Below are 13,603 nucleotides of genomic sequence, written 5' to 3'. Positions count from 1 at the left end.
TGGTGAGAGATCTGGGAACCCACTACATGAATCACAAAAGGCTAGTTAGCAAGTACAGCAAGTAATTAGGAAAGCTAATAGAATATTATCAATTATTGAGGGGAATTTAATACAAAGGTAGGGAGGTTATGCTTCAGTTGTACAGGGCACTAGTGAGACCAACTAGAGTACAGGTCACCTTATTTAAGGAAGGATGTAAATGCATTGGAAGAAGTCAGAGAGGGTTTACCAGACTAATACCTGGAATGGTGGGTTGTCTTATGAGGAAAGGTTGAAAAGACTAGGCTTGTATCCACTGGAATTAGAAGAGTAAGAGGAGACTTGATTGAAATATATAAGATCCTGAGGGGTCTTGACAGGGTGAACGTGGAAAGGATTTCCTCTTGTGGAAAAATCTATAACTAGGGGTCGCCCAATTAAAACAGAGATGAGGCAATTTTTTTTTTTTAACTCAGATGGCCATGAGTCTTTGGAACACTTCATGAAAAGGTGGTGGAAGCAGAGTCTTTGAATATTTTTAAGGCAAAGATGGATAAATTCTTGGTAAGCAAGGGGGTGGTAGGTTATCGAGGGTAGGTGGGATGCAGATTTCAGGGTACTATCAGATCAGCTATGATCTTATTAAATGGCACAGCAGGCTCGAGGGGCTGAATGGCCTACTCCTGCTCCTTGTTCGTATATTCCCAGCAGCAGGCGCAACTGCAGTTCAGTTGCCTGGAGGTGGGTGGCCAATTAAGGTAATTGATTGGCCATTGACCGGCATCAGAACAGTCTCCCTTCACGTTTGGAAACTATCAGCTACATTGAGGCAGCCTCCTTTTGGCTTCCTGATGGGGTGGGGAGCCTTTCTGGAGGCTCCATAGCCTGAAGCGAGGGCCTCTGGTGGCAATGACTGTCCTAGTTGCCCTCTTGCTGCTGCTGCAGCAGAGATTTCCATCTGATTGCCAGGGCCTGCCTGCTGGCCAGGCACATCTATTACTTTCTTACCAGGCCTTTGAGGACTCCTCAATATAAAGTCGCTTCTCCTTCTCCTTGTAGCCTCAACAGCGACCACCTCCATCGGTGCTACTGCCATGGCTGTAGAGCTGCCATTCCTCTGATTGGGTTGGTAGCTCAAAGAAGCTTAATGGAATGGTGGTCCCTGCCATTGAAAATTGTTGGCACAGCCCTGCTGTTCATTCGTGTGGATTTGAGACCTGCCTTTAGTCCCAACATTGGGACTCATAATATGCCAATAAAGTTCCGGCCCATGTTTCCAGCTTTTACCATTTTTCCTTTCTATCTCACAGGAATTCTCTACTGATAAATAAGGGCACAAGGGTTATGATAAAGAGTATATGGTGGAGACTGAGGTGTAGTTGGTAATGTCACTGGACTTGTACTCCGGAGGCCCAGGCTAATGTTCTGGAGACATGGGTTCAAATGCTACCATAGCAACTAGTGGTATTTAAATTCAATTAATAATCTGGAATTGAAAAACTAGTCTCAGTAATGATAACCATGAAACCATTTCTGATTGTTGTAAAAACCCATCTGGTTCACTAATGTCCTTTGGGGAGGGAAATCCACCATCTTTGCATGGTCTGGCCTACATGTGACTCCAGACCCAAGGCAATGTGGTTGGCTCTTAACTGCCCTTTGAAATGGTATGGCAAGCCACTCAGTTCCAGGGCAATTAAGTATGGGCAACAAATATGGGCAACAAATGCTGGCCTTGCCAGGGACGGCTACATCAGCATAGATTAATTGGGCTAAATGACCAGTTTCTGTACAGTAAACTTAATGTAATAAACTATAAATACAATTTATTAAAATGTAAAAAATTAAACAGTAGCAGGAAATTAATAGAGCTTATCCCTTTGATCACAGATATTTTAATTTACATTTAGTCATACATAAAAAGAATGTAACACTCCACTAAATTTCCTAATTTATCACTCAATGTGGACCAGCGCCCATTAAAAATTTACGCATGACGCTTAATCTAATCTTATAGAGCCTTCAGATGTTTGTCTCTAATCAGCAGAATCAGAAGAGCTAAGACTCCTGAGTATTTATTAGCCCAACATGGAGCTGTCAATTGAGCTCTACTCTTCAGACACACACTGCAGGACATCAGTTATTCTGTCATAGGTCCAAAATGATTGAATCTTCTTTCAGCTTCTTCCATTTTACTTGAGGTCACCACAATGCTGGTTGAACACTCTTCCTCACCTCCTCCTGTCAGTCAAACCATTCTTCTTCCAGCCCTGCTGTGTTTAAGTCTCTCACTGCTACATCGTTCCATCTGGTTTTCAGCCTTCCTCTTCTCCTTCTTTCTGGCAGCCCCATCTCCATCACTCACCACACCACATGCCCTCTCTCTCTATCGCAACATATGATCATACCACTTCAATCTCTTCATGGCTACTTACTTTGATACTCCTACAATCTTCACTGACTTTCTAATGTACTGGTTCCTGATCGTGTCCTTTCTTGTCAATCCACACATCTATCTCCGCATCTGCAGCTTATTGCTAGCCAGTCACTGTTCCTCTCTGTTTGATGTTGCCCAACTTTCTGCACCATTTAACAACGCCAGTCTCAATTTGTCTTGTAGATTCTTCCTTTCAGTTTCAGCGATACTTTTCTATCACAAAACACTCCAATGCACTTCTTCCAATGCTCCAACTAGAGCTAATCCGTTGCTTATTTTCCATTTCCATATTTCCATTTTCTGTCACCACTGACCACAAGTACTTGAAACCATTGACTTTCTCCCAGTCTTCACTACAGCAACTCCTCAAGCCTCCTGTGACAGCTCCTTCCAAACCCGCAACCTCTTATTACTTAGAAGGACAAGGGCAGCAGACACTGGGAACACCAGCACCTGCTACTTCCCCTCCTAGCCACACACCACCCTGACTTGGAGCTACCTCGCCATTCCTTCACTGTTGCTGGGTCAAAATCCTGGAACTCCTTTCCTAACACCACGATGGATGTACCTACATCACACGGACTGTTGTGGTTCAAAAAGGTGGCTCACCACTACCTTCTCAAGGACAGTTAGGGATATGCAACAAATGTTAGTCTTGCCAGTGGTGCTTACATCCCATCAGCAAATAAAAAAATATCTCCTCCTCAACCTCCTTCAGAATTCCAGGATGAATCTGGCAATGGTAATTTATCTATTCTTAATTTCAATATCATTTTTAATTTGGTGCAATTTTGAATAATCATTTCCTGTACTGGAAATTCTACACTTTCCTCCGGCATCCCTAGAGTTCTATTTTCACCTTCACCTCTAAAAACCTACTCCAAAATACTTACTCCACACCTCCACATTCCATCAGTGTTATGCACAATGTGCCCTACTTCTTCTCAGAGTAAGCCCATCTATCCTTTGAATATCTTTTTAATTCTTTTGTCTTTATAAAGACCGTTAACCATTTCTCTTTATATTGACTGCCCAGTTTTCTTTCATTCTCCTTTTTATCCTCCTTAATAATGCTCATACGTTTCTTTGGTATAATTCACCTTACCCTCTGGGATAGAGAATTCGAAGAATTCCAAAGATTCATAATCTTTTGAGTGAAGCAATTTCTCCTCATCTCAGTCCTAAGTGATTGGCTCCTTACCCTGAGACTGTGCCCACATGTTTTAGATTCCCTAACCGGAGGATGCAATCTCTCAGCATCTACCCTATCAAGTCCCCTCAGAGTTTTGTAGGTTTCAAAGATAATTTATGCCCAATTTACTTAGCCTCATATTCCCCTCATCCCAGGGGCCAATTCAGTAAACCTTCGCTGTACCAACTCCAACGCAAGTATATCCTTTCTTAAAAGTGCCCAGGATTTCCCGGTCGGCGAGCAGCAGGTGGGGGGGGGAGGTGGGGGGGGGGGGCGGTGGGACCCACTCGCCAATGTGTAAAATGACCCAGGATGATGTCGGGCGGAACTCCAGATGTCACCCCGCCCCATTTCAATTTTCAGGTAGGCAGGGGCTCAGCAGAATCAGCTGTGTGCCTGCCGACCTGTCAATGGCCAATTGAGGCCATTGACAAACTCATTAAAGTAATTAGTGGACCTGCCCATCCAACCTTAAGGTTGGTGGGCAGGCCGGGAGCCCTGGCGGGGATTAGAGAAAGCATGAAACCTCATCCACGGGTGGGATGAGATTTCATGTATGTTTTTAAAAATGTAACAAAAGTGTCTTTGAAAGTGATGGACATGTCCCAACCCATGTGACAGTGTCACATGAGGGGACATGTCAGGGAATTTTTTTTTTTCTAGTTTTAAGATTTTTTAGTGTGGAGCCAATCCCTCTGAGGCAGCACTTAGCCTCAGGAAGATGAGTGCACTCTTTCGTCCGTTCTCGGCTCAGGGAATCCCCCCGCCTGCATAGGGAGTGCATAGCGCTTCCCGGCGGACGACTCGCTGTGCGGGCCTTAATTGGCCTGCCCACATAAAATGGCAGCACGCCCCCAATCAGGGGTGCCAATCAGAGGCATGCCTCCATGCGCCCGCTCCTAAACATCCCCCCCACCCCCAACCAACGGGGGAAAAATTCTGCCTGTGGAGTCACAAACTACACAGTACTCCAGATGTGGACACACCAAAACGTGGTGGGGGGAGGTGAGGGTGGGGTCAGGTGATATGACTCCCACTTCTTCACATTGGTTTGGGCAAAGAATATAAATTGCTTTGTCTAGATTTTTGAGATGGTTAATCTTTCAACCATTAATAATTTCAAAACAGGTTTCAAGGTCCTTTGTCCTATCAACCTGATTGTCTCCGCTGGTCAGGCTTGGCCTTAGAAATGTAAATGGCCTTTATACAATTCCCTTGGATTTGATGTCTGCAGTCACAGGGATCATTAGTGTCTCTTCAGAGATAACGAGGCAGCTGTTCTGAATGCCAAGAAGTTCCTGTTGTTTGAGTCATAGCCAGTCATGGCTTCAGTCATTTTAAAGCCTTTGCCCAATTTTTAAGATTAAAAAATTAGCCATAATGATATATATATATTTTAAATAAAAAAAGAGGTCGTAGCTCCTTGACACCCTCTAATGATAGAATAAGCTATAACTACCATATTTATTTTCCATACAGCTCCCACTTTCCTTACCTTTGAGTAACCAGTCTCTTCATGGCGCTGATTGTGAATTCCCTCTCCTGAGTCATCATTCTTATACATGACAAGGATACCATGTACCTTTCAGACAACTTAAGACTCCCCAGAATCTTGCAATACTCTCCCAATCCTCAATTTCCCCAAATAGTTGCTTCCTATAGACGGAATATTACCGCCCCCTTGCAGCCAGAAGGCCTGGCCTTAAATGTGATGAGTCATTCAAAAATCCATTGGCCAGAATTTTTCTGTCGGCGAGTTGGGCACGGGGCCCCCTTTCCAACGTGAAAATGACGCGTGATGACGTCGGGGGGAATCCCCGACATCATTCCGCCCCATTTAAATATTCAGGAAAGCGGGCGGACAGTGAAATCAGCTGTTTGTTCGCCGACCTGTCAATGGCCAATTGAGGCCATTGACAAGATAATTAAGACAATTAAAGGCCCTGCCCATCCAACCTTAAGGTTGGTGGGCAGGCCAGGAGCCCTAATGGGCTTCTGAAAAAACATGAAACCTCATCCACCGGCGGGATGAGGTTTCATGTCTGTTTTAAAAAGTTTATTAAAGTTTAAGTCATATCTATTAACATGTCCCATCTCGTGTGACATTGTCACATGAGGGGAAGATGTTAATAATTTTTTTACTACTCTATTTTTGAACTTTGAAGCACTGTCAGTGATCTCCCTGAGACAGCACTTAGTATCAGGGAGATGTATGCTCTTTCGCACGCATGTGCACGAAAGGGCGCACTTTGACAGTTGGGGAATCCCCCCCCCACCCCCCCAACCCCCGCACAGTCGGGCAACCCGCTGGGCGGGCCTTAATTGGCTCATCCACTTAAAATGGCGGCAGGGCCCACTTCGGCGGCGGCAATCAGCTGCCTGCCCGCCGCCAAGCCGGTGAGGCCCGTCCATCCACCAAGGGCAAAATTCTGCCCATTGACTTCCGCGGGACCGTAAAATCCTGTTGGCGTAAAATTCCACCCGATGTCTCTTTATTCCTGTTTAGCTATAGGGTGCCTGTCATGCAATGTATACTATAGAAACTCTCCTCTCCCATACAATGAAGCCTGTCTCCAACTGTTTCTGAAGGTCCGTAACTTTGAGTCCAAGAGTCCACCAATAGACGTTCCCAAGATGTCCTGAACAGTCATGGCTTTGAAAAACACAATCATCATACAGAATCTAAATTGCCTTTTCAAAGGGATGTGGATAAATATTTGAAAAGGGTAAGATTAGAAAGGTATGAAAAAAGGGCAAGGAAAGGATTATGTGGGTAGCTCTTTCACAGAGCTTGTACAATGGGCTCCCTCTGTTTTGTAAAATTCAATGATTCAATTTAAACCTGGCTCAAAACACACCCATGCCTCTTTGAATTATACTAGCTGCTATTTCATATGGGTCATAGGTCTTTCAATGTTATGCCTATAAAGAGACTTCTCACTACAAACTGTTGCCAAATTATTTTCAACAGTCTTCAGTTTTATAAACATAAGATTTAATGTCAGGAACCATGGTTCTCTATTATAAAAAAAATCTATCACAAAAAAGCACTAAATAATGTGGCAGTTGAAAAGAGCTCAATTTTTTTGAAGCTGGATCACATCCTTGAACCATGTTCAACTTGGCACATTAATTGCTAAGAAAGTTTGTACTGCAACAGTCCATAGAATTAACTTCAGGAAGTATTGTTTCGTAAACTGGGCCATAACTTCCGCCTATTGTTAATTTTAATCCTAAGAAATGAACAAGATTATTTTGTGAGTGAAAAGAATAAATTTTATCACTGGAGGTAATTATTTGAGAATAAAAAGCAAAATTTTGCACATGGTGGAAATCTAAAACATAAACAAAATATGTTGGATGCACCCAGCAAGTTAAACAGCATTCGTGAAGAGAACAGAGAAATTGATAACAAAACAAAAACAAAAATAAAAATACCTGGAAAAACTCAGCAGGTCTGACAGCAGTTCTGTTGAAGAGTCATACGGACTTGAAACGTTAATTGTATTCCTCTCTGCAGATGCTGTCAGACCTGCTGAGTTTTTCCAGGTATTTTTATTTTTGTTTTTGTTTTGGATTTCCAGCATCCGCAGTTTTTTTTGCTTTTATTATTACAAAGAAGTTGATGTTTGGTATGTGCACAAAGATAACTTCAGCATTTTTCCTCAGGGTCAGATTGACAAGCAAATATTTGACTTCAGGCCATACCTGTGTTAATGACCTTAACAAACAGGGAAATTATGAATGATTAGCACAGCAATAACAAACATGAATAGTACACGTTCCAAAATATATTTGCCTCCTTCCCTCATCAAGTCTGCATGATTCCCTAAGGATTAAGGATTAAGGTTGTTGGTCTCTGTTCTCCGCAATATAAAACAAAATTTAACAAACATTAGCCTTCCAGAGGTTTTAAAACATATCTTGTATAAGTAGCATGAAGTCTAGCTTGAAAGGGTACTGCTGTGGCAGAGTACTCACTTAACTTGGGGAATTTGGTGAATAAGAGAATTTTAAGGGTAGATCTCTTTCTAAAATCTGGTCAAGTTTGCACTTAGCATTTAACTTAACATTAACTCTAACATGTAGTTTCTTTCAGTCTTCGTCAGTAGTAAACAAATAGCCCGCTGGTGGCCGTCACACAGTTAGTTAAATAATTAGGTGGCTAGTTTGAACTGGTTCCCTAGTCAGCAGGGCCTAACTCAGGTCTTTGAAATTTCAGATAATATAAATACAGGAGGTACTGCTTATGCACACAGTAAGTAGCATGAAGCCCAACTTGATGGAGTACTGCTGTGACAGAGTATTTATTTAACTTGGGGAATTTGGCGCAGTGAGGGAAGAGGTGCTGTCCTGGTCTTTTATGGAACAAGGAGTAGTCTGAGAGAGGGAGCAATGTGCCTTGGAGCTTTGGTCCAGAGGCATTAAATAGGTAAGTAGATGGGTGATTGATTGGTGAGTTTCTTTCATCTTCTCTAAACTAGGGAAATAGTTTCACCTAGGACTAGGAAAGTATATGAACCCTATTAAAATTATAGCTTAACTAGTTAACTACTTCATATAATGACAAATTTGTTGAATAAAGACCTTAATTAATTAAACACATAAAGCGAGTCTAAGATATGCAGAGCAGGTTGTGTGTCTGGACTGCAGAATGTGGGAGTTTGTGGGCAGTGAGACTGTCTGAAGCAAACATATCTGCAGGAGATGTCTCACTCTCAAATCACTCCAGCTCCAAGTCAGTGAGCTGGAGTTCAAATTGGAGAGACTCTGACACATAGGGGAGAGGAAGAAGTTTCTGGACAGTTTTACCCAGAATATAGCCACAGCCTAGGGGAATAGGTTCAGGAAAGGGAGAGTGTGATTGGCACATTAAAAAAAGTAAAATATTTTACAGGCACATCAATCAAAAGGGAAGATTGTGATAGGAATATGACCATGGAGTGACAGGAAAGATAATACCAGAGGTAACAAGAGGTAGATGGCAGAAATATTAAATAATTATTTTGCTTCAGTATTTAGCAGGGAAATAGAACAGGTAGACTTGATATTGAATGATGAGATGAGTAATAAGATAAGTGCATTTAAAATTAAAAAGCGATGTACTGAACAAATAAAATAAATTCAAACAAACTCAAAGAGGACAAAACCCCTGGCACAGATGGACTGCATCTATGTATTTTTTAAAAATCTAGAGAAAAGATAGCAGATGCATTACTGCTCATATTTAATAATTCATTAGAAAAAGGTGTATTGCCAAAGGACTGATGGAAAGCTAACGTAATTCCTATATTTAAGAAGGAGGACAGAAAAGTCCACAGAATCACAGACCATCAACTTAACATCAGCGATAGGAAAAAGAATGGAATCTGTACTAAAGGAGACAATAGAAGAACATCTAGAAATGAAAAATACAATGATGAATAGTCAGCATAGATTTCAAGAGAAAAAATCTTGCTTGACTAAGCTTTTGAATTTTTTGAGGAGATATTGGAGTATGTAATTCTATGTATTTTTAAAATAATACTGAAAAATGTATACCTACACCTTGTTGAAAATAAACAATCACTGCTTATCTATATAGAATTTGATTATTATGAATATTGAGTAGGCTTTAAGATTTTTAGAAATAGTTGGTATTTTCTCTGATTATCTAGGGGAAGAAATAATGTAACCATAATTGAAATCTGACCCTTATTTTATCCTCCTTTCACAATTGAGAAACCTCAGTAGTTCACCAGGGAACCAAAACCTATATTCGAACACATGCTGCTGTGAAAAACCATGGAATAAAAAAGAATATTTTATGTATTGTAAATCAGTGGTGCTGATAACATAGCATACATTACATGGCATAACAACCCTTTTGTTATAAATCAGCCAGCTCATCCTCCTCCATTCACTATGAAGAATGCCGAGGGAAATCTTGTGGTCTTTAAAAGTACATGGAGAAAACGTAATGTCAACTGGCAATACAATTCAGCAACACCAGGCCAAATTTTAGGCTGGGGGCAGGGTCACCCGCAGCCCCACCTCCCCACCCAAGCTCCTTTCTGTAAAAACCAGGGGTGGGCAAGCCCCCACTTGGCTAACCCACCCTGCAGCCATTTAACAGCCATTAGCTTGAGGAAAGATTTCTGTTCCCATTCGGGGAGTCCCTCCTTAGACAGCTGCTGGCCATTTGATTGGCTGGCAGCTCTCTGGTCCCAGCAACACCACTTCTGGTAGGCTGGCAGCTTTCAGTGGCAAAATATCCACCCTGAACACCTTGAGGACCTCATTGCCAATAAAGATAGTGCCTGATTGGTATTAATTTTTTTAAAAATTCATTCACGGGAAGTGGGCTTCACTGGCTGGGCCAGCAATTATTGCCCATCCCTAGTTGCCATTGAGAAGGTGGTGGTGAGCTGCCTTCTTGAATCGCTGCAGTCCATGTGGTGTAGATTCACCCACAGTGCTGTTAGGAAGGGAGTTCCAGGATTTTGACCCAGTGACAATGAAGGAACGGCGATATATTTCCTAGACAGGGTGGTGAGTGACTTGGAGGGGGGCTTCCAGGTGGTGTTCCCATCCATCTGCTGCCCTTGACCTTCGAGATGGTAGAGGCCGTGGGTTTGGAAGGCGCTGTCTAAGGAGCCATGGTGAATTCCTGCAGTACACCTTGTAGATGGTACACACCGCTGCTACTGAACGTTGGTGGTGGAGGACGTGAATGTTTGCGGATGTGGTGCCAATCAAGCTGGCCAATCAGGTTGGGGGGTGGGGGGGGGATGGTGCGTGAACACTCGAGAGTGAGAAGGCACCAGGCGTGAACGCCCGAGAGTGAGAGAGCTGCCACCAGCTCTCTACCATTGGATGGGCCTACCACTGAGACCATTAAATTCAACCCTTGGTGCCTGCATCCACTGTCACAGGCAAAATCCCAGCGCCAACAAGAGGCCGTTAAATGGCCATTAATTGGCGACTTAAGGGCCTCAGTTGACTCGTAGGTGAGAGAGCCACCCTTGCCTCCCCTAACGCTGGTAAAATGGCAGAGGGATGGGTAGGCGTTGGGAATAACATCATTGCTATGGCATCCAATTTTACACACCTTTTGATGGCTGCCATCCCACCCCGGCAGTCGTAAGATGCTATCCACTGATTTGTACTGTTTGAATGTTATTGAGCACAAATAAACAGAAGCTTTTTCAGTGATTCTATGTACTTTCCCAATTTACGCACCTTTAGACGGAAAACATAAGCTGTATTGTCAAAAACATAAAATTATAAGTTGTAAGGTTAAGAGTCAGAAATACAAAGGGCAAGAACTTGCTTTTAAATAGCTGCTTTAACATGGTGGCTGGAATTTTCTGGCCCTGCCACAGCGGGTTCCCCCACGACTGATGCGGCGAGCCAGCCTAAAGTTCATTGGCTTTGGCAGGACTGGAGGATCCTGCCGGCAGGCGGAGCCAGAAAATTCTGTCTGGTAAAGTGTCCCAAGTAGTTTCATACAGCATTAGCAAATAAAACCTGCCACCAGGCCACATAGGAAGAAACAAATCCTAAATCAACAGACAAGATTAGGTATTATTGGTAACTGTAAACAGGAATTCTACTCAGAAGGAATTGCTTATTTATTTCAGTTTTTCATGTAAGATGTTCTGTGCAAGTTATGAATTTTAAATAATAGCAGGCATTTCAACAACTACTGTATAACTCCTTGAGAAGGTGATCAGACACTTCACTGCTCCTACTTTAAGATTACACCAAGCTCTGAGAACATGCATCTTACAAATTAGAACAAGGATCGTTTTTAATTCTCAAAACTATATCTGAGGGCCATTTTCCATGTTTCTGCAATCCAATTAATGCATGACAAATCTGAAACTGAAACAAAAAACTCATAACATTTCTTCCTCACTTAAATATACAATTTGAAAGTATGCATAACATGGAGTACTAAAAACACGATTGGTGTTTTAAACAGAGCATTTTTATGCTATCATTGAAGCATAATTTTTCTTTTCTTTTCACTTGAGGTTTCAGATTTTATTTTACAAGTATCGCAACTGTAATTGCTGTGAAATGGAACTTAAATAAGTTGTCAGTGACTCTAGTACACATTGAAGATTTCTGTTCTACAGTCACTTTTTTTAAGCCAGTCACTGGGATTCATTGAAATGTCAAGTTAGTCCAATTTTTCTCTTCACAGATGCTGCCAGACCTGACGGAGTTTTTCCAGCATTTTCTATTTTTATTCCAGTTAGTGTTCCTCCAGCAAATTCTGATAAGAGACCATAAACAATTGCCAATTTGCATTTACCAGTCTATAAATGGAGGCGGGAGAGGGGCTTTAAAGTTGCATTGTTGTTTTCACAAACTGTTAATATGTAAAACTATTCCAAATGCTTTCAGACCTATACCTCAGATGGGGTGGGTGATTGTTGTGCTCATCCAAAGTTAAAATCAAAATGGGGGGCAATGTGAAGTGCTCAAGCTGCAGCCAACTGTCATATTATGAGGGGTACATTGTGACATATAATCTAGGAGGAAACTGCCTTGTTTGCAAATGTATAGCATTTATTCACCAGCAGCACTTTTTCTGGAACACTACAATTTGTTTAAACAATTTGTTCCATACTAAGCTGAGAAGAAACTTTCAAATCAAAGCAATGACATAAAATTAGGAGTTGCCATCAGGTCAGCAAATAACAATCGGGGCTGGAGTCCTTTAATTTATTTTCAGACATTGACCAGCCTGTTGAGTCTTTGTGCCTCATATTACCAGGTCCCCTTTAAGGGGCTGTTCGCAATTCATTTTTCTTATTGTCAATTACTGGAGGGCAGAAGAGGAGAAGCTAGAAAGTCGATCAGATTTTCTTGAGACTATTAAAGGACAATCAAAACTTTTAAAAGAATGTTGAAATGGTTTAATAGCAATCACTCTATCCCATCCTCCAGACTTTCCTCTCCCTCCCTCGCAGACCTATACCTAAATTCGAACCATTGGATTGTTAATCTCACAAAATACTGAGTTTAAATTGACAGGTACGATATATATTTTTTAAAAATCATATTTGTCGCTCTTCGGGTAAATAACTGCAAAGTTCCCCTATTTTTCCTTATTGCAGGATTGCAAAACAAAACATTTTGAGACTGAATGTACCTTTAAGAGGAAAGTAGGCTTCATGGTGTTTGGAGCACGGCCGGCAGAGATGGTTAAGAAAGGCGAAGCTGTTTCTTTGCAAACATTGAAGATTTCGCGATCATTTCTGGAGTCAAGAGTCCAACATTGCAGGCGGGGTGGGGGGGGGGGGGGGGGGGGGGTGGTTTATGATTAACGAATGCGCTACATAGAAGACGGGCGGTCCGGAAAAGCTACTATTTTGCTGACTTGACTGGAACGTCAGGCGCTGCACGGTTCAATGGTAAACAGAATGGCAGTGGCTTCAGGGCGGACTAGGTGGAGCCGACATGGAAAACTGTCAATTCATACGGGGCTAGGCTTGATTTCGGTGGTGCAGAAACATCTGTTTACTGGTGTTTTGTAAAAGCTGCGTGCTTCACGCACGGCTGAAGTTGGAGACGGTGACTTAATCACCAGTTACCAGGTTGAAACTCATTAGATGACGGTTGAAAGGTTGCAACCCATGTACAAAGAATCCCTAATCTATATGTGTGTGGTGTAAACATCCGCGAGCAAAAAATGTGTTGACGAACTTCATGGGCCAGCTACACCACTTATGCCTAGAAATCCTCAGCAACTCCAATTCCCTGACAGTGTTGTATTACACTGTCAAATTGGTGCGGCTGCAACTGACTTCAGTGAACTGGAATAAGACTCTCTATTGCAGGGAGGATATCACATGCTAAAGACGGGGATGACGCACACTGATGACCCCTTTTGAACTAATGCACTTTGTAATTTGGAACTGAGGGGTTGCGTACGACATTTGGGGAGACCGACTGACCTGTGAGATATTAAACTGTTGATTGTGCAGTGCCTGCCGTTATGA

At 42.3% G+C, this 13,603-nt stretch overlaps 1 protein-coding gene across 1 annotated transcript in view; it reads right to left on the bottom strand.

Annotated features, from left to right (window-relative positions):
• The window catches only part of tmem37 (transmembrane protein 37), a 46,575-nt gene extending 33,670 nt beyond the window's left edge, over positions 1 to 12,905 (bottom strand). The window contains exon 1 of the mRNA XM_041201064.1: positions 12,754 to 12,905. Coding sequence (XP_041056998.1) covers positions 12,754 to 12,777 — 24 coding nt within the window. The 5' untranslated portion in view covers positions 12,778 to 12,905. The remainder of the gene's footprint in view (positions 1 to 12,753) is intronic.
• Between the last annotated feature and the right edge of the window lie 698 nt (positions 12,906 to 13,603).

This window comes from Carcharodon carcharias, chromosome 12, assembly GCF_017639515.1.
Source record: "Carcharodon carcharias isolate sCarCar2 chromosome 12, sCarCar2.pri, whole genome shotgun sequence".
Taxonomy (NCBI): Eukaryota; Metazoa; Chordata; class Chondrichthyes; order Lamniformes; family Lamnidae; genus Carcharodon; species Carcharodon carcharias.
This window is presented reverse-complemented; position numbering and strand designations above follow the sequence as displayed.